This window comes from Chamaea fasciata, unplaced genomic scaffold, assembly GCF_029207755.1.
Source record: "Chamaea fasciata isolate MVZ Bird 193981 ecotype frontalis unplaced genomic scaffold, bChaFas1.0.hap1 SCAF_5, whole genome shotgun sequence".
NCBI classification, from domain to species: domain Eukaryota; kingdom Metazoa; phylum Chordata; class Aves; order Passeriformes; family Sylviidae; genus Chamaea; species Chamaea fasciata.
In genome coordinates this window covers 58,237,753-58,259,702 of record NW_027094090.1, presented here as the reverse complement: position 1 = coordinate 58,259,702, position 21,950 = coordinate 58,237,753, and the positions used below count along the sequence as shown (strand labels likewise).

Below are 21,950 nucleotides of genomic sequence, written 5' to 3'. Positions count from 1 at the left end.
CTCTGAGCAATTATATGTGGATTTTCCATGTAATTAAAATGTAATTTTGATGAAATTGATGTATGTGGGTATACATTCTGTGATTCCAAATTAAAGATTTTTCCCATTAGCATAGAGCTATCATTTATGTTTTGCTACTACCAGAAGATCTATCTCAGTCTTACTCTTTTATTGCTGTCAGAAATAATGCATTATCCTAAGGCATGCTCACTGAAATGGAAAAGATAGATTTGCTGACTAAGGAGCTGCTATTAACTAATCTTTTATGTATTAGCTAGCAGCATAGATATTGGTAACTGTACAACTGGGCACAGAAACTTGCAGTACTTGTTCATGCAAACCTGATATCATCTTCCTCAGACTTTCAATCTAAAAGACATTATAATGTAAAGGGAAGGAGAAATTTAATGCTGGAGAGGGGAAGAGTGATTTGTTATGTGCTAGCCTCAAGTGTGGGTGTGTCCCAATACCCAAATTCATGTTTTGACTCATGTTCAAAAAAACAGGAGTTAGGATTTATTCTCTTGAGATCTTCCCCTTCAAAAGAGTAAGTTTAAAAGCAGCAAAAGTCTGGGAATGTTTTTCCCTTGGTGGACCCTTCCTTGGGTCTGGTATTTTGGACTGTACTTTAGTGAAAAACACCCTTAACTAGGGAGGCACAGTTGGTATGTCAGTAGTATTTGCAAATAAGCATTTTAGACTTCAAAAAGCTCTAGCAGGAAAAAGAGAGCAAGATTTGGTGTAAGAAGACACAAACCTAAGTCCATGTAAATGGATTATTAAATCAATTGCCCAAGAAAGCAAGGCACATAGATCATGCTGGCTTGCTTGCTTACCTTGTCTTGATTTATGTATCCATTTGTTCATAGCCCAAATTACTGTGTCTCCAGCAGACTGGTGGAATAAAAATTAACAAGTAGTATAAATGAGAAAGTAAAATCAAATTAATGATGCAGTAACTTTTAGGGCCAGTTCAATTGATTTTGATTTCTAATAGCAATCATAAAGCAAAGCTGCCTATGAGCGGAATTGAATACCCTGAAGTTCTGATGGAAAGCTGATCAGTTGCTTTCATAAGTAAATAGTTCCATGAGACAGAATTGAGTCAGCAAGACTTTCATGTTTGCATTAGCTGTAACTATGGTGTCTCCAGCTCCCGTAACGCAATACCCATAAAAGTCCTTCAGAAAAAATACCTTGATAACTCCAGACATACAGAATTTTATCTATAAACAAATGCCCTGATATTATATGGACAGAACAGAGTAGAATTTCTGCTGTGAAAGAGAGGCTTGATGAAAAGACCCAGTACCATGTACAACTTCTGCTCTAAAAATACAGCCTAGTTTTCTGCTTTCATGTGTGAAATAAAAATCCTACCAGTGTCGCATTTAATATTTATTAACAATTATTTTAGCTGGTCTGCTTTTCACACTGCTGATGTAAAGTAAATGGGATACAAAGCAGTCTTAGAAAATGAGATTTGTTCACAGATTTCAGGATGAAGATGGCAACCTTTAGGCTGAGTTTGGGCAAACATCTCTTCTGTAGGAATACTGTTAGTTCTGGCAGCGCTTGAGGTCCTGAGCTTGGGTGTATGCTCAACTCAGCCTGTTCACCTCCAGGGCTGGGGTTTGGGGATGGGGAGGGAACTGAGCTCTGTGTGTTCCTCAGCTCTCTTTCCCTTGCTGGTATTTCACACCCCACTGGAGTTCAGGCGTTGGAGCTCTCTGCTCCCTCCTGGCGTTGCTGTCAATTCCAGGTGACGACTTCTACACAGTAAATGCTACATGAGGCATCAATCCATGTCTGCAGGTGTCTGGATGAGAGCCTGGGTAGTTCATTTGCTCAGTTCCTCAGCATGACTGGTCTGACAAGAATGTCATGAGCACCTCTGCTGTCTTATTGGATTATTTACTTCACTGAAGAATATTCATGCTTTTTTCCCCCCCCGTGTTTTCATCTTTTTTCTCGTGTTCCCCATCTACTTGTGCGTTGAGAGATTGCATTTTTATGTGGAGGAAAGTTCTCTGATTTTTCTGATACAGTTTCTTTTCTTTAACCAGGACTTAAAAACAAATGCTTCAGAAAGAGCTGTTAAAGCCAGGTCCTGGGCATCTGCTTCCTTGTGGCACCCACTACTTGGAGATGAAGGCTTTTATTTGCCCCATCCTTCCTTTCAGAGAATGCTCTGTGTATGCTGTTTTAGATTACCTAAGTCTAGATTATCCTACAGAATTGGTTTCAGGCATAACCAGGCATATATGGCTCAATGGGTACAACTTTGTAGATTGGCTGAGATGGGGAACAAATAGAAATAATTTCAACAAGGGCTGGCACTGGGGGAGGACTAACATGAAGCTGTGTCTTCAGTTCATTTTGTCCCTGTTAATTTGGCACAGTGTGACAGTATAGCTGAGGTGACCAGACAGTCTTAAGTGTCTCTGATAGATGGAGGCTGAATTCCTCTTCTATCCCCTGCCTCATTCTCCATTACACAATCAGCCTTCAGGGTGTTCTCAGGATTCCTGTCTCTTCAGGCTCCCCAAATTTCCAAGAGAAGCTTCCTCAGCTTGTGCTCCCCTTCTTTCTTTTGCTACTAAACCCACCTTTTTTGTTAGTTTTATTTGCTTCTGTAGCAGACCACTTATGCCCATTTGTTCTTCACTTTGGAGACTTTCAGGAGGGAGATCCTCAGTACCTTGGCTGGTGCATGGAGAGCCATGAAGCACTTACCATAGGATTTGAAACTTATGCTTTGTTTTCTCTATGATGTTTTGTAGGAGCCTTTAATAGGAAGAAAAAACCTGAAGATTTGACATAGTCCTTCCTCTGTTAGTTTTGTTCTCTAAGTAAACTATGTTTTCATCCTGTATTATTGCACGTCCATTTACCCTGACATGCAGACTAAAACATGGGGATCACAATCTGTCTGATCATTGTGCACAATTCCAGCGATGTGCAAATTACTGTTAATTTATGACTGCACATTTTTGGTCATGGCTGAAAACAGAAAAAAATCTGATTATTTCTGCTTTATCCTGCCAAGACATAGGCTGGTGTCCACCATCCTACACTGCACCAAAGCATATATCATCAAGGTTGAAACCAAGCAGAATTGATTTAAACAGATGCCTAAGTGATTGATAATTTTATTGCTGATGATTTCAAATCTGGATTGAAAAAATGCATCTATTTAAAATGCTAGGTGGTTACTACAACTACCCTTTAAAAATCTGTTCTCTTAATGTAAATTGGGGTAAAAGTAAGAAAATATTATTGGTGCATATACAATTAAAAAAACTTTAATGCTGTTATTTAACAAGACACAAATGAATAAAGTTGTAATTTAGTAGGAAATTCTAATGTGTCTTTTTTTTTAAGAGACATTGTTAGTGGGAAATGTATTGAGTTTCAGAAAACTGAGTTTGAAACAGGTTTCCAACTGTTTGGTCATTACCATCTTCTGTCCTGTTCCCTTGCTGGTTGCTTTAACCTAATGTTCTTCTAAAATTGTCTCCCTTGGTGATGGCTCAAGAGCCCATAAGATCAACAGGGGAAATTGATTGCCTGTGTGAATTGCTGCAACTTATTATACAGTAAATGAAGTTCAAAAAACAACCATAACACCCTCTGAATAAATGTAAAAGGAAGCAAATTTTTCTTCATTTCATTCAAAGGCAATGTTTTTAAATGTCTCAAGCAGCAGTAGGTATAAAGCCTCTATAAAATTATGTATTTTGAATAACTTTGAAAGGATACTGAATTCATAGGTAAAGCAGAATGTTCAAGTCTTGCAAAGATAAAACAAATGTAACTATTAAAAGCAGTACAGTAGTAAATAAAAGAAGTTTAATAGATGAAATTGAAAACAGAAAGAAGGGAGCAGCAAAAATTTAGGAATGGGACAAACACAAAGCCTTGCTTTCCTGTTAAATGAAAACTGTAATTTGTACTTTTTTATTTTCTCCATTTTTTTCTATAGTGGTTAAAATTGCTAAAATAATGCTGTTTTGCATAGCAGTGAACATTACTAGCTCTCAGCTGTAAATCAGGCTGCCAGGACCTGGCTGTCCCTGTGCCCAAGGAAAACCTCAGCCAGCAGGAGGCTTGAGGCCAAACACAGTGATTCACAACTTGGCTGCAGAGGCTGAGCCTCGTGTGCTCTGTGTCCTGTTTGCAAAGTGACCAGGGGGCACAGTTGTTTATTGCAGCTGGAACACATGGTAACAGCTCCTGTAGTAACTTTACTCACTTATCTGAGTCCTCCACATAAAGCTGCACAGTTTTGCAGAGACACTTGAGGTGCTGAGTTGTTGCCAGTTGCCGTTGAAATGGGCTTTGTCCTTACAGCTGCTTTCTCCTTTTCCTGGTTTCCTGGAGTACAACTTAAAAGAAGAAGTTAGTGTGCAGTCTAGCGCAGAAGATCAGGTTTAATTTCTTTTACTGTATGAACGAAGGACATCAAAGCCAAATCAGCCATAGGATTTTAGCTCTTCTCAGATCTCTGTCTCATAAGCACATATCCTTGTTTGTCTTTTTAGACAGCTGAAGTGGCACTGGCCAATTTGAAGAACAAATATGAAAATGAAAAAGCAATGGTGACTGAGACCATGACCAAACTACGGAATGAACTAAAGGCTCTGAAGGAAGATGCAGCAACCTTCTCATCCTTGAGAGCAATGTTTGCAACCAGGTAAGGGACAACGCTGTCACCATCTGGCTCAACACGGTAAACACGTGTGTGCTAAGTGAGGGCACACTTAACTGTGTATATTGGGTGCTTAGGAGGATAGAGAAATTATTTTCTGCATGGTCAGGGCTTTGCTGGATGAAGGTGAATGAGTCCTAGAATGCACACTGTGCAAAACTCGCAAGATTTCAAGTGCTGCTGAGATGCGTGTCTTGCAAAATAAAGCTGAAGAATAGCAATGTCAATACAACCTTGAGTAAAGTGTTACAAATGACAATACATGCCTCCAGCATATTTGCATTTATAGGGTTTTTTAAAGTGAAAATCAAATAGTGGATTTATGTGGCTGATTTTCCCATTCAGAAGTACGCAGTGATTCTGTCATGTAAAGCTATGGTATGGTTAATGATGATCTTCAGCACCCCACATTTTCATTAGCGTGAGATTTATTACTTACCAGTAGTAAAATCTATTTAATCAACCAACCTATGCTGTAATCCAGTGCTAATAATTGTAAGGCCCTGTAATTTCCCACTCCAGCATAAATTCTTATTTTCTCCCACTGTGATGTTCAATTTATTATCTTCTCCTTCACAGGATAAAAGCTTCACTTACCTTCTCTAACATAGTTCCTCCTGGCAGGATAGTAATTAATCAACTTTCATCTTTCTTTCTTCCCTGTCTTCTTCAGAAGAGCTTTTGGTTTTACACGGAATCGCAGAATCAACTAGGTTGGAAAATACTTCTGAGATTGAGCCCAACCTGTGACCCAACACCACCTTGTGATCCAGACCATGGCACTGAGTCATGTCCAGGCTTTCCTTAAGCACCCCCAGGGATGGTGACTCCACCATCTCCCTGGGCAGTTCACTCCAATGTCTAATAGCCCCTTCTGTGAAGAAATTCTTCCTAATGACCACCTAGACCTTCCCTGACACAGCTTAAGACTGTGTCTTCTCATTTTAGCTGCTTTTTTAAAAGGTTACCTAAAAATCTATTTTTAAAAAGATCCAGCATTTTCATCAATAAATTCTTATTTTGGAAATACACAAGAAATACTTTCCCCCCCCTTTTATGTTAAAACAGTACAGATTTCTTGTTTGTGCTTTAGTCCATAAATGATAGGACATCTTTGTGCCTTCTGCCAACATCTTTTCAGTGCTGCCGGCAGTGCCATCTCGCCACTTCCAGCCTTCTAAGGTGCTTTTTTGCTTAGTGACAGTGGAAGCAGCAGCTGGGAGAAGTGAGAAGGAAGGAGAAAAGGGGCATTTATATGTTGTGACATTGGTGCTGTGTACAAATTCATCATAGGTCCATCGTCAGAGGAGCGCGTGTAGCGACATAATGGAAACGAAGACCCAGCTCAGCAGGTGGTGTGAACCAAGGTAGCCTGATTGAATTCCTTGGCATCTAAAGACTTTCGTCCAGAAAGAAGAGTTGTGTGTGTGTGTTGGAAATGCATGTGTTGACTTTTCCTTGCTAGCTCCTTACTCTAGGAGATACAGGAATGTTCTAATTCTGTGAAAGCTCTTGGAAGACAGGTAACTCCAGAGCAGAGGAATGGTATAGTGAGCATAAAGCAGATAAGGGTCTTGCATGGGCCATAAATCATCAACACACGAGGTAAAAAAAAAAGTAGTTTGCAAAGCTTTAGAAGTTAATTAATGTTAGATTGTTGGTATACTGAATGTTCCTTCCCCAGTTTGGGCATCCTGAGTGCAGACTTCTGTTGGGCTCCTAGAGCTGATAGGAGGCAGCAGCATCCTCTCCATGAGAATTAGGCTTCACTGATGCCACTCACCCAGGTATCTTTTCTAAGTGCCTTGGGTGCAGGATGCAAAGAAACTTCTGTTCCCCTTCTATGAACTATAAAGGGAGTCTGTGTGACCTGCTGAGTTACACATTTTTGGTTTAAAAATTTCTAATGTAAGTAGAGAGAAACTCCACCCAAAGAATTTACTGTTGTTCGTAAGCTCCATGTATTAGTGTTTAAACATTCAATGTATATGGAATATATCCCGGCAGTTATATCCCAGAGGTCCTAAGTTTTGCCCAGTATTTTCTGAGCACAGTTATAAAAAATTATTCCTACAAGGTCTTCCACATCATTATGCTCCTGTAGATTTTTCTGTTGTAAAATATTCATTTTTCTTCCCTAGCATGGAGTTTAATGGCCTTTATAATTAAATCAATCTTCCTAAATGGTCAAATCATTGACTCATTCCTAATAGTCCATTTGGAAGAGCATTTGTTTAAATGACAGAGTTGATATACTCTAAAAGTCTGTTGAAGAAGAGAAATCTGTTTGAAAATGCAAGGCTGTAAGACTTTTGTGCAGTAACATTAGATGCAGTAGCAACCTTCAGCATAAAAAAGCAATTGTTTAGTCTTTAGCTGAATAAAACAGTGGTTTCCATGGTTATAGTGCATCACATGGTACTTACTCCTGAATTTGTACCATAGGAAGATCATCCTTCATAGTAGAATTGTATTATAGATCTGGAAATGGTTGCTTATACTGTTTGATAGAATAATATCCTTTCTCTTTCCATAAACCATCATTTTGGTCCCCAATTAGGTGTTCATCTGCTGCTGAACTGTATGGCTCCTTCCTCAAATACACTGGATAAAGGTCATGGCGCATGTTATAAAGAGGGCACAACAAATCCACTTCTGGTCTGAACAATAAAGTTGATGCTTTCCTCCAAAGCTCCCCTATGCAGAAAGCACGAGCAACTTCCTTTTTCTGTGTTTGTCCTGACACTTGTTCATCCTTCACTCCTTTAGTTCTTTCTTCAGTCCTTTGTCTTGGAAGTCCTTCTGTCCTGCTTGTCCCTCTACTTTTGCCCTTTTTCCTTCTGGAGCAGCTTATTTGACCCAAAAGTCTCTGAGATTCTGATCTCTACAGCTTCCTCATTCCCTTTTCTTTAGCCTTGTGATCCCTTTCTGGGATTTATGTGCTTTGGACCTGTCAAGAATATTTCTCAGAGCACCTCTCTTAGAAAAAGAAAGCAACAGCATAGAAACTCTCTTTTGTGTGATTCAAAGGGTTGGCAAAGCAGAACTGAAGTTTCTGTTACATGCCAGGACCATGTGCTACCTTTAACCTGCTTATTATGTCATGGCCTGCTTCTGGTATTCCCAGAGAAAATGAGGAGTTCCCGGAGAAGCCTTTCCTGCCCCTCCTGTTGCTTCCCCTCACTCTAACCCTGAGTTGTTGACCCAGAGTGAGAGCTGTGGGTGTGTGAAGCAGCAAGCAGCTGGAGGAACATCCAGGGGAACAATAAGTAATTATTTAAAACATTAGTCTAGAGCAGGTGTTGCCCTGTGAGGGGAAGTCCTGTGCTGAAGGAGAGAAGGAACTACTTTTAAACAGGATCCTAAAGTGATTCAGGAAGCAAACTTCACTGAGTCCTTACACTGCTTTGCTTTCCCTGCCTAAATAGAGATAGGGAACAGGAGAGAGCAGGAAATACTGCTTATGGTATTGCCATAGTCCTGACACTGCATGCATGGATTTTATTCTTCATCCATCAGAATATTTTCTTATGATAATTTTTGAAGAAAAATCTGTGCTGAAGAGATGGAATGAAGATTGGACAGATCCTGGATCTGAGAAAACATTTGTGAACAGAAGAGAATTATGATTATGTGGTTAGAGCAGGGACCTGTCAGTGTCACCAGGTTTTAGCTCAAGCTCTGCTATGATTTATGTTACCTAAATTACACATAAGCCTGATTTGGTATTTGCTTTATGTTCTTAGAGGAGAGGGATAGATGGAACCAGAAATCCCTTAAAATCCTATATAAGCTTCTTGGATCAGTTCATAAAAAATAAGTGGGCTTATGTGTCTGTCTGCTTCCTTTCTGAGATGAGAGAAATGAAAAATAGGTGAAACCTTGACTTTTGCTCTAAGTACACCAGAAGACAGCAAAACACAGTGCTGTTTATTTCATAGTCACTTGCAGCTTAAAACCTGTCCTGGGGCAAGAGGGAAACTGGGGAAGAGTTCTGACTCAGGAGGACATAACCTAACTTTTGGCATGACTATTTGAACGCTCCTGAAAGACCCATTCAGAGCCCTGGAGTATCCTGGAACCCTGCAATGGTCAGTGCCATGCCAGAAGTTATCTTTTTTAGGAGCTCTTTACCTTTTTATTTTAGGAGATCCTTAACCTTTATCTTTGTTCCGTGGGACTTGATGAAACGTGTGGGCGAAAGGCAATGTAGAAGTGTGCAATGCTTTTTTCTTTTTTAATTGGAAGCACTTCTCCTTTTATCCCATACTTGCCCAAAGCTGGGAACATTTCAGTGAAGGGAAATGTGGTGGCTGCAGGCAGCAGTTACCTCCCACTACACGGAATAACCTTCACTGGTGCAAAATTCCAGGAGATGGGAGGCTGTTAATTCAGCAGTTTCTAAAGTTAATTAAGGCCTTCACTTGGGTGATTTAGGTTTAACCTTTCTGAAGAGTTTCTCAAAAAGCGAAAAAGGTGCTTGAGCAGCAGAACCTGGAGACAATAGAGCATGTGTTTGTGAAAAATAATTATAAACTTCAAGTCGTGGTGGAGGTCAGATGACTGAAACCACCCAAACACTGCAGTGAACTCCCAGAAATGTGGGCTTGCTCTTACTGGGACACTTCTAGGACAGACATGTAATTAATCAGACCAGTTGGAAAATATATTAATGAGATTGGTTTTGTCTCAAGTATGAGACCAGCTAACAGCATCTAGTATATTCAGATTTCTCATAGCAGGTTTGTCTAAGATTGCATTAGTAATATCCACCTTCATGGCGCTTCTTTCTGAACTGTTTGGTTGGGCTGTTTTATAAATCAGATGTGCAGATACCAAGAACAACTCCTAAGGCCTGAGAAAAATCAATCTTTTGCCAAAAGCAAAAATGATTGATTGGCATATTAAAGGAAGGCCATTCATTCTTCCAGTGGCAGTGTGCTGCAGGTGTTATGTCTAAAATTTTCAACAGGAAATATATTTGAAAACAAAAGAGGTCTACGGGACAAAGAGGAAAGCGGAGAGAATAAAGGACATGGATACAAGACCCATCTGGTTTACTAGGATGAGGCTTTAAAACTCTGATAACACAGACATTAAAGTAAATTAATTAGGAATAGGAATTACTATAATATTCAGAATGCTGATTTCATGTCTCTGTCAAGCATCAACAGACATCTCATGGCTTGGAGCAGAAATAGGTGTGCAAGTTGGCTTTAAGCCAACTGGCATTCCATAAATGTCTCTTTTCCTCAAGGCTTGGGTAGCAACAATCATGCTTAATAAGGTCCTGCAAAAGAAAGATAATACTGTAGATGAACCTGTATCTGACTTAGTAATTTTGCTTGCAGTGCATGAATTGTTCAAAAGGGGAGTGCAATATATACGTAAGTATTTGTGTCTGAAGAATAACTAACTACATATTTTCAAGTATACTTTGTTTCCCAAGGGGAAGATTAAAATTTCAGCGAAATTAGTTTCATCCCTCAATTTGCAATAATTCAAAGGTTTATTGCATCACACATTTTGATAAGGAAGACTAAAATAGTTTTCTATGCTTGCTTTTTGTAAGTGATACTGATAAAGTTACATCCTCATCCATTACACAATTGCAATTACACAGCACAGCTACGTAGATTCACCGAGCTCTTGTAGGAAGGGGGCCTGGTGAAAGCTGCATCAAACAGCATGAAAAATCCTTGTGTGTTTCCACAAAAGTCTGATGGTCAGGCAGTACTGCTGTCTGTGAAGCATCTCACTGCTGGGATACATTTATTTTTATTGCTCTTTGTTCTTACTGATTAGATGGTCTATTGCTATGAAACTGAAGCTATTTCACTTCAGAAAGTGTTTTAAGACAATTTTGAAATGCCTTGATTTTCCTGTTAACTTTGGGAAGTATTGCTAAAAGCAGAAATAAATTGAATTTGGTCTTAAATTTAACAAAATCATAAGAATGGTGGTTTTAGTTCTCAGAGATCTAAAGCAAATGAAAAGATAACTTTTCATGTGGGTAAAAAAGGCTGAGGATTAAAAAGGAGTGGCTGACCATAGCAATGAGAACACCTCCAAGAGATTCAACAGTAAGTGTGAAATAACTTCCAGGTGTGGGGTTTCCTGAATAGTATCCTTTTAATCAATGGTAACTAATGGTAATCATGATAGTAAATGGTTAACAAGGGAAGAAGTAACTGAAGGTTTCTCATTTCACAAAATCTGATGGGTCAATTGTTGAAACTACTTGCAGTCTTCTTTTGTCATGCTTTCTTGAAGTGGATATTATTGGCTGTGGAAAATAGTATTTTCTGATTGGTAGACGTTATTATCCGTGGTGACCTACTAGTAGACCCAAAATTATTATTTGTGATCTAAACTGGAAATAATCCCATACCTCCCCTCCAGTGGCTTTTTATCTGCATCAGAAACATGTTACATCGTAGACTATGTTAATATAGGCACAGGTTGTCTTGCTGAATGGAAAGTGTTGACATTCAGATCTACGTCCAAATTCATTCAAAGTGGGAACAGAATAATTCAGGCTGCCTGCTGCCAGGATTAGGGTCAGCAAAAGCCGGGATCTGAGTCTGGCTCTGTAGCTGAAGCCCGGGAATGTGCTCAGTGCTAGAGTCAGTTTTTGGGCCGTCTCCCCAGATTTCTGCCCTGTTTTTCCGCAGGTGTGATGAATACGTCACGCAGCTGGATGAGATGCAGAGGCAGCTGGCGGCTGCAGAGGATGAGAAGAAGACCCTGAACTCTCTGCTGCGCATGGCTATCCAGCAAAAACTTGCCCTGACCCAGCGACTGGAGGATTTAGAGTTCGACCACGAGCAATCCCGACGAAGCAAAGGCAAGCTGGGAAAGAGCAAGATCGGCAGCCCTAAAGTAAGTGAGGAGGCATCAGCCACCGTGCCAAGCATAGACACTTTCCTCCTGCATAGTCAGGGCCCACAGCAACCAAACTTACTGGTCAGCAGTGGCACTCAGAGGAAAAGGTATGCATGCAGTGATCTTTACAGTACAGTGCAATAGCCAGACTTGCATTAAAGTCGTTCACTGAATTATAAACATAATGATTCCTTTTTTTTACTTTTATTTTTTTTCTTTCCGTACTTTGACTGGGGAGAAGGAGGTGGGGAAGATTTGAGTATGAAATTCAAAGCCTGGAAACGTGGTTCTGATCCACCTACTCACTGTTATTTCCTCCTTCTGAATGCAGTGTTTTGAACTATATTCTGTCAGTGTCTCGGTGCATCTTGTATGTCTTTAATACTAAGTGTGAATGTATTTTTTAACAAGTTTTCTTTAGCTTTTCCCTATGGTTTTCCTTAATGAGCATCTGAAATAAAAGGATTGTGCTCTATGAGCATTTTAGTGCTTAACGTGAAAGAAACTGCATTTCTTTGTTAAGCTCTGGTGCTCACTTGTTCTTTATCAGTGTGAAAAGAATATGGATGTGTTCACTCAGATCAGTTTTTCTGCATGGGATCAAGAAACCTTTTGAAAAGGGATGGCTGCCATTCATAACCGTATGCCAATATTTTACTGTTCAAGCTGTGAGCTCATGTCTTGTGCCTGCCCCTGCCAAAACTCTCTAGGTGTGGGCATCTCCATGGTGTTGAAGACGAAGAGGACTCTCTTAGAGAAGTCCTAGATAATCATCCCCTTTTCTTGTATGTTCTAATCACAATGCAAAACCAAGAGAACAACCAGGGAACCTTGCACAAGCTGACTTGAAGATGCTGAGCTATAACTCGACCTCATCTCCTCCCTCCCTAAAGTGAATGAGAATTTCCAATGCAGGCAAGGTGTCCTGCTCTGGAAATGACATGGGTGTCAACGATAGTTGATTTTTACCTGTTAAGCAAGTTAAGTTGATACTGTCGTTTGTGAGGCGTTGAAAGGTAATTAAAGTAAAACTCTTTTGTTTCCATATGTATTTTTCTTGGATCTCCTGCAAGACTATTCTCACCTTCCCTTTGTGATCAGAGCCATCCCAGGACTTCAGGGACCTACCTCCAGAAATTATTAAGAGCCCCCCCTCATCCCGCCTCCACAGAATCATACCTTCTGAGGGGCCCCCCTTCCATGAGTGAATTCATCCATGGGCACCGTCTCAGCAAGGAAAAAAGGTTAACCGTGGCCATACCAGGTAAACATTTTTTCCTTGGGTGCATGTGGTGCTGAGTGGCTAGCAGAGCAGGGGACCCTCCCAGCACTGCAGATGCGATTTAATTTGGGCACCTTTTTGGAAAGCAAAATGTCTCCTCCTGTGTCACACGTGGCAGGAGATGACATTCTGCCAGCAGTGGCCCAAACTGGTTTCAGATGCAGTGTGGAAAGTCCTACTGTGGTATATGTGGGTGCAGTCCCACTGGCATCCACAGAGGCTGCACCCCTGTGCCTCGGTGGAGCTTAGCCTGGTGGTGGCATTGGTAGTCCCTCTGGAAGACACAAATCCCACGGGATAGAGGAGTTAGATGTGTGAGGACCATCGAGGGAGGGGCTGGCAGTGTGCAGGAGCCCCTGCAGCACCTCTCTTCTCAGCCTGGAGCATTCAGTCAGGGTTTTCCAAAGGGCAGTGTTCAACTCACCGAGGGCTTAGTTTATACAAATTGAGTCATGAAGTTAATCTGTGCAGGAAGGCTTTGCTCTTAATTTCCTGCCAAAATGTAGCGTCTGCTTCGAATGAGGCGTAGAAAGGAAATGCAAACAGGGATGACATTTCAAAGGTGTGATAGCTTTCTTCTCCTGAGAGAACGGCTAATAATTTCTTATCTTCTGCACCTGAGCAGGACCTTTAGCCTTTAACTGGGCACAGTCTTGTCTGGTGTAATTCTGTTCATTCTTTGTTTTGAAATGTGTTATACACAAAAAGCATAAGTAGAAAATATGAAAGCTAAACCCCATAAAAGTAGTTTCTGCTCGAGTAAATGTTTATTCTGGGAAGCTGAGCAGTACCATGTAGCAGTTACATTTCTCACCTAGTGCCATCAGTGTCAGAGCTGCCTTTGAGTAGTGCCGTGCAAGTTACACCCACTCAGAGGACAAGTGTAAAACTGCAGAGAGTCTAAACAAGACATTTTCCTAGGGTGTGTTGCAGTAAATAAATCAAAGAGCTGTCTCCCGAGGAGAAAAACGTGGGAATGGGGGGAAAGAAGCATCTGATATCTTACAAAATATCACAGATGCCTGGACCACAGATTGAGAAATACTGACACAGTCTTTTTGTCCAGTAACAGAGACCAAAGGATGAAGCAGCCTGAAAGGTAGAATTGTCCAGAAAATTGTTTGTCTGGAGTCTTACCTTTCACTTTAGGTACATCTCTACGTATTTAGAGTATAAGGGTCTTGAGACAGGGTCACTGATTTATGTTACAGTTGTCCTTATGAATCTGCAACAATCTCAGCTTTCTGAATGCATTTGTCAGAATTTTATATCATCACATGGCTTTAGTCTCAGCCTTTGAGAATGACAGGTCCAAACCTGAGATTTTTCTGAGCATTCAGATTCCAGTCTTGGCAAGACTAGTTTAGAACTAGGTTGAGGATTAAGCAGGGAGTTATTCATCATTGTTTTTACCAGTTTCTGGAAGATTTCTTACTGTTGTTAACAGTTAAAAGGAATCATGAACCAAGTAGGACTTTTTTTGCTATCTGTCTAATTATCTGTTTCCCGAAAGTAAGGTACAGCGAAGAATGTTATTCTGCTGCTTTTATTGAGAATGTTTAAAAGCTTTGTCTCACAAAGAGCTTCTGTTCCCAGATGATTTGTGCAGTCAGGCAAGGCAGCGAGAAGTGTAGCAACCCACACTTGGTTCTTTGTCAGAGAGGGTGCAAAAAAGCAGCGTCCAAACTCAAACACTGTGGAGGAAAGTGTAGCTTGGCTTGAGGCTGAGTCCCCAGGAGTGGAATAAGAATGAATCAAACCTACATTAAACGGAAACATGTTTTGGTTTTGTTCTTGGAAATTTGTGAGCTATTTCCTTCACAAGAATTTTTCACCTGTGTGATGTGAGAGCTTCTCTGTCCTTTCATGGGCTCTCAGGGATGTGAGGACTGGGAGGCTGTAACTGGGAATGTGTTTGGTTGGAGATGGAGACCAAGGGCCAAAATAGCTGAAGCTGGTGGCAGGAGAAACAGGACAGGTGGCTCTTCCCCATGAGCTCCGTGCAGTGGCAAGCTGTGGCTGTGTTTCTCTTGCTCCTTCTTCTGGGCTTGGTGCTTGGCAGGAGAGGCTGCCTTTGCTTTGACTGCTGCTGGATAGCTGGAGAGGGAAAGCTGGACTGCTTTTGGCAGCCTTCTTCAGAGGAAGACCAGCTGAACTGACGACCTCTTAAGCAAAAGATTGTCATGTCCTGCGCGATTTCCATTTGAATACCCTCAGCTTTAGATCAGCGTGCAGGTACCTCTGACACAAAGCTGCGACGGCACGACTTGATCTGGGCTCTCTAATTGAACTAATAGCTCTTAACTGCCCGCAGGGGCTAAAAATACCACTCGGTGCTTTTCCAAAGTATCATGTTCCATTTCTCCTAGGTAATGGCATGCATTTAGCTTTGTTGTTTGTTTCTTCTTTGCTTCTATTCTGCTGACATGTGTTTTTACACTTTCAAGTCTTTATTCTTTTGATAACAGCCAGTACATGCCCAGCACAATTCCAGCCCACCTTTGGAAGTTTTTCTGTTTGCTTTCCTAACTACATGAAAAAGTCAGGGCATATAGGAAGCCTAGTGCTGGGTTTGGCAGTGTGTAACACTGAAAAATAATGACCTTACCTTTGCAGTTGTGTTCAAACTCCTTGAACATGAAGTCACTAGGTGCTTCTTAATATACCACAATCCCAAATATGAAATACGGTTCTCTCAACCTCTTCAAGGGAAGAACAAGACTAAAAAGGTCTCCTGTAGTATCTGCCTTGACAGCACTCTTTGTCAGATACTTTAGTGTGCTAATTCTAAAAATTGAATATAAAGTTCTGCTATTTTAGCTTAAAATTAAATCAAGATCCTTGTGTAGAAGATGTACCTGGAGCAAAAGGTTTCCCAACAGATTATGAGAAGGACAGAAATCAATGGCTGCAGTTGTCACTCAGAATTAACAACAAAGCATCTGAGAATCTCCTTTGTTGGAGCAGTCTCCAAACAAAATGTCGTGGATGCTTCTTTCCCCTGTTGTTTATGCTTAGTATTTAAAATCCCACACAGGAAAACACTGTAAAAAGTGAAGCATTTTGTATTTTGAAGGAATTCTCATCACAAGATCATAATGAGCAATCCTGTTAGAGAAATCTGTATGGTCATATCTATTTTATCACAATAGGAAAAACCAAAACCATCACAGGAAGGTAGCAGCCTTAAATGTAACACATTTCTCTCAAATTCCAAGCCCAGCTGAGGTCAGATATTTGGTTGATCCAAACCAGGATAGACCCATGGATTTCAATAGAACTATGCTAGTTTGCTGTGATCCAAAGTTTGTATTTTTGTAATGTTTAGATTAATTGTTCTTCATTGTTACAAACCCTTTCATAAAATGGCTCTTCTAAAAACCTGTAAAAAAACCCCCAACCAAACAAAAAAACCCACCTGCAAAGTGAGGTGGGTTTGTAGGATTGCTCATTTCTGAAAGCACATTAAACCTGAAAGCACGCTTGCTTTTCAGCTGTCTTTCAAGAGTGATTTACAGCCTGGCATTTAATTCCCACAAGAAGAAACTAATATGGAAGATAAAGACAGCACAAAGAATGGCACATAATAGTATAGCAACTGCTCAGGCACTAAGCTCACCACCTACCATATGTAATTAAGAGTATATAATAGTTACTCTTACTGAAAAAATAATCCAAGATTAATTTCTGACATCGTTCTATACTTACAGTAAACTAAATATGAATCACAGTATGGTACAAATAACTTGCTCTTGTTTGTTGGTTTGCATTCTTACCATAAAATTTAACTTCATTTGGAAAAACTCTATCCCAAAGGCAATTCCTAGAGTGTCACCAAGACCTAACTTACAACATGGAAAATATTTTTTAAAGCTAGCAAGGGAAATTAAAATAAAGAATTTAAATGACCCAAATGTTGAAGTCCTAGGAAGTGTTATAATTAAATCTTTAGGCTAGAACTCAAGGGAAATGGCTTAAGAGTTGTTTTTGCTACTTGCCTTTACACTGAGAGTGCTTTAAAATGTGCAGAATAGGTGAGAAACCTGGGAATGCATTGATCTGTTTGATGTAGCACAAACACAGTTTAACACAAGGAGTAGAGGTCTTCTGAGTAGGTGGTTCTTAGTGTTATACAGAATTAAGGGCTTTTGATAGGCCATGTTGTAGGGTGTTGAGTAACCCCTCTTGGCTCAAGGGATGAGGAATACACTCTCATGCTATTTTAAAATGTTTGTTCTTTCTAGATTTTGAGCTTTTTTAAAGCACAGTGTTTTAGATGTGACTTTCCAAAATATTTTATAAAAGGTTCTTTTCTGTGTAATCAGAAGATCATGTTTCTCCTGTATTTTTTCTTTTAAATAACCTTTAAGTGGAACTTGGCATGTGGGGCAAGATTGTTGGTTTTGCTCCTCCTCCTCGCTTCTTCATCTTGTTTAGGGAGTATGAAGATACGGAAAATCCTCTTCAAAGAGTGTGTTGTGAGTAGAAGCTGCCTTACCCTCTCCTTTTGGATGCAGGGGCTGGGAAAAGGAGCAGAGATTTTTCAGGCTGACACCTCTCTGCACAGAGGAGGCTGTCTGGAGATGTGTGCCTCTGTAAAGGTCAGAGAAATACATTTTTGATAGCAGTTTTGTGTCTACTTTCCTTGTGTGATGAAAAGGGTTTGCGTTCAAGGTCTTTAGCTGTGCATTTTTTTTTTGTTTGTTTGCTTAGGAGTATTTTGCCTAAAACAGTTTCAGCTTTGATTTTGAGCTGAAGTACCGGTGTCAGAAAGCTCCTCACAAGTTTCTAAGCCTTGCTGTTGTATCACTTCAATATCTCAACTTTGTTTCTTTATGCACTTCTCAATTTTGAAACAGAAGGGCTTTCAGAAATCTGAACGCAGAAGACACAACTTCTTTTAAAAATGGTTGTGGAGCAAGTTCTTTGAGGAACGCTGTCAGCTAAGGAACAAATTTTGTCAGAAGGGTGCCTTGTAGCAATCTTTGTGATTGCTCAGGTCACACAGTGACGAGTTTTAAATATTTCTTACTTCTCCTTTGTGAAGGAATTTTATAGACTGATGAAGAGGACAATCAACATGCTCTAGATACATCATTGTGTGCTGATTTTAAGTTAGATACTTCTATACTGAGTTCTTAACAATGTGGATTTTTCTGTATGTTAAGTGAAAGAGTTTATTCCTGAAAAGCAGGAGAGATGGTTAACCAAGCCACCACTATTGTAGAAGATATGCAGCCATATAGTATTTAACTAGTCAGTCTGGTCTGTTCTGAATTGTTCCCTCAGGAAAGTTTGATTTGCTCCATCCAAGCAATCCAAAGCATGGAAGTTCTGTAGAACCATTATTTTTTTAAAAACCCCACAACTTTATTCTGGTAACACAAATTTAGTCTGAGTACAATTTGCACTTTGCTTTGTTAGAGATCCATGGATGATTCTTCTGAGAAAGTATGTTGTATTTTTGTCTACTGGGAATGTGCCTGTGTTGATGATGATCCTGTACGTGGAAGATGTCTCTGAGCTTGTGCAATCAGACAGGCCAGTGGCTGTTGTGAGACATGCAATATTGGTTTAGTCTGTCTCTGCTCTTCATGAAAAATGGATTTTATATGGTTTTTAGTAGGTTTTTTTATAAGATCATGTGTAAGGGTTGTTTTAAACCTGAATATGATGCTCTTCACGAAAGGGATAATTCAGTCATTATTTACTTATTGTCTGTGTTCTCTTTTTTTTGTTCTGCATTGTCCTATTTTCTGTGGGTTCTGTAAACATGCCGTGTGTGTCTGTGTGTGTTCATTGTTTGATGAGCAGTATCAGTGCATATATACAGATACATGTATATATCTTCCTGCTCTCAGGGCCATGTCCTGCATCTGATATGCTCATTTATCTCCGCTTAATGAGCATTGCATATTTATGCCATTTCAAGCATGGTGTGTTGTCCCTGTGGAGGCTGTTTTGAATTTGAGGAACAGTGTCCTTGCTGAGGGCATTGGTTGGCTGTAACTGATGAAGAATTCAGCTGGCTAAATGTACTTTTACCTCTTGGTGCCACTGTGAACAGGACCTTTTCACTCTGTGCTTTTCCTCTCTTGCATTTAGCTTTCCAGTTGCCACTGATGAGACCAAACTCATACATTTCATGCTGATCAATATAATTTAGCTACTTCAATATGATTTAGCTGTTATGGCATGAATTCACTGCAGTTCTACAAGTTAAGTTTATTTTTTATTAATGTTTTTTCATTATAACTGTAATAAAATCAGTTTTTAATAGAAACCCTAATTTGTTTGATGAAACATTAAAAAAAATGATAATAATAAAAAAGATTGCAGTGAAATCCATGCCTTTCTGCTGTATATTTTCATTAAAAGGTTATTGACATTTTTTCTTCTCTATCTAAGCTATGACATCATTGCTGGATGGAATGATTTACATTAGCATCATTTGTTGAAGTTTTCCGGTAATGTCTTATTTAGGCTTCTGGTTTTTTTCCTAGCTAAAGAGGTGTACAGGTGACACATCAAATCTTTAAGGTGTTTTACCACATATTTGTTGCATTCTCTGAAAATTTTAGGCTTTGGAATCCAGTCCTATTAGTTAACTAAAACAGAGATTGAAGAAATATCCTTACAATCTTGGTGACAAAAGTCGTCTTCTTTTATGACAAGTTTTAACGTTTTTTCCATGACTTGCTGATTTTTGCCATCAAATACACAGGAGTATTCAATATTGCGCTTTTTGCCTCATAAATTAGGCAAAACAGAGTCTCTGTTTAAATTATACAGGCTGACACTTTAGCTCTCTAATAGAGCAGTTCCCTGGAATGTTGTGGTGTTTGGAGGAAGCTAACAGCAATTCTTTAAGCAAGACTTGTGTCCTGGATTGTAACTATCTCCCTGTCTGCATTTTTTAGGGGCACAGAACCTTATAATCATAACTTGTGTTCCTTCCAAAGCCTACTAAACTTACTGCTCCCACTGACTTCAAACTTTGGATCAGGCCCTTCTTTATCCATATAATAGTGCAAGTATTTTTGCTCTGGATGATTTTGTGACCTGAAATGTATCCTTGACTTACGTTCCCATGATAAACAAGAAGATTGAAATGTGATGATTTATGTAATTTTAAGACCTTTCTTTTCCTCTTTTGAAATGTTTGTGTCTTTCAGTGTTTCATGAATCATCAGACCCTTCTAAATGTGCTTTTTATGAACTGTATATAAAAGAAAGGAACCGAAGATATATTTTTCAGCTTATGCCATTTCCATTTGTGCTGTTTGACTAACCCATTATTTAGCTTCTCAGTAGATTTAATGAGGAATTATTTGAAGCATTCACAGAAACAATTTGAGAAATAACATAAGCACGTCATGATATAGAAAGTGTGAAAAAGCCTACAGAGATGACAAGAAACCTCTTAATGTTCAGAGTCTGTAACTGGAGAAAAATGCATTTCACTAATTTTGTTAATGATGAGGTATTATTTCTTTTTTAAAAGCTATTCTTAATATGAGCTCCAGGAAAAGGCAAGGCTAGGATATGGCTTTATCACTATGCTTTTAGCTAGCAGGCACACTGAAACATGTAGACTGATGGGGGGGAACAGCTCTCTAGATTTGGCATAATTCAAGTCTAAAAGGAAAATATAGGTGAAGTCACTCAGAATAAGGAAATTAAGGGTAAAAGCACTCCGTATAGTGTAGCTGCTGTATAGATGAAAGAACTCACTAGGACATAGCCAAGAAACCTGACATGTTCTGGAAACCCCTGAATCAATGACCTGCAAAACCATGGCTGTCTGTGCAGTGTGCCAGGCAGTGCGTGAAGTTGTCAGTGATGCTCCACGAGTCTGTCTGTGGAAATCACCAAGATAGACAGCATTTCCCTGAATGCCATAAGAAAATAGCAGTTAAACTCCCTACCTGCTCTTACTCTTGAGAAGCATTTAACAGCAAGCCCTCTGTTAGGGTAACTCTTCCTGTCCTTGTCCTAAAGTGCTCAGAGGAGGAGGAGCAGAAGAAGGGCCCGTGTCAGGAGCTTGTGATTGTAGAAGCCTTGGGACATTCCTGAGCCTGCTTTGCAAGACAAAGAAGATGGGTTGGGGAGATGACAGATAAGAATTTTACATGCATCCTACTGCTGGCCTACTGCATCTTAGGACAATGTATAGAGAATGGGAGTTCAGGAACATGCTCACATCTCTTGTTCTTCAAATAGTTTTTAAGAAGACTATGAAATAATTGTTGTTGTAACTTCTCCAATCAAAAGTAATCTAAGCTATTAAGTTTCCTGAATAGCAAGCTTTAGATGGGAGTTACCTGTGTACTTCCACTCTCAACACAGGAATTTCATTGTAGATTACCTTTACCATGAAGAAAGCTGAAAATGACACTTGGTTGACACATTTCTCTATCTGCAGTCAATGATCCATTATTCAGTTGAATGGAACTGAGGTAAAATTCAGACAGTGGGAAATTGTAGATAATGTGGGTGCTGGAAAATGTACAGGAACCAAGTAGCACCTGGTGAACTTTATTTGGCTGCGGGTATGCAGCTGTGCCAGGATGAGACTGGCTCTCATGGAGTGGTAAATTGCCTCTGCACAAGGACCAGTCCCCCTACAGGGCTTCTTTTGCTCGCAGGCCAGTCAATCTTGCTCTGAGCAAGCTGGGGTTAATTAGGCCAGCCAGGCTCCAGATGGAATCCCAGTGGCTGCTTTACCCTGGCATTCTCCTTCCAGGGCAGCCTGCAGGGAACATGGAGCTGTGTCCAGTTTTCAGCTGACAGACCCATCTGCTGGGGCTGTGTGTAGGGCAGAAGTAACTGTGTTATTTACAGACTCAAACTGACCCTGGAGGCAGGACAAGGGAGAGACTCTTCTAATCTTTGACCTGTGCTATAGTTTGTGACTTTTTCCAAAGGTAAGTCACAGCTGTCCTCTCACCAGCTGTTCTTTGTGATAACTGTTACCTCTTAAAGTTCCTCTTGGCCTTGAGGAAGGTCAAAGTTTTCTTGGCATTCATTAAAAAAATGAAGATGAATTATAAGTGAAACTAGCTGTCAAAT

General features: G+C 40.0%; 1 protein-coding gene across 9 annotated transcripts in view; it reads left to right on the top strand.

Annotated features, from left to right (window-relative positions):
• LOC136289762 (protein bicaudal D homolog 1) overlaps positions 1–21,950 on the top strand; it is a 274,544-nt gene that overhangs the window by 127,739 nt on the left and 124,855 nt on the right. For 3 of the 9 annotated variants that reach the window (XM_066183850.1, XM_066183851.1, XM_066183853.1), the window contains exons 6-8: positions 4,545–4,696; positions 11,386–11,703; positions 12,670–12,860. In XM_066183850.1, the coding sequence (XP_066039947.1) occupies positions 4,545–4,696; positions 11,386–11,703; positions 12,670–12,860 (661 nt within the window). Of the gene's footprint in view, positions 1–4,544; positions 4,697–6,004; positions 7,500–11,385; positions 11,704–12,669; positions 12,861–21,950 lie in introns of those variants that run through there. The other 6 variants (XM_066183858.1, XM_066183860.1, XM_066183857.1 and 3 more) reach the window with 4 other exon arrangements.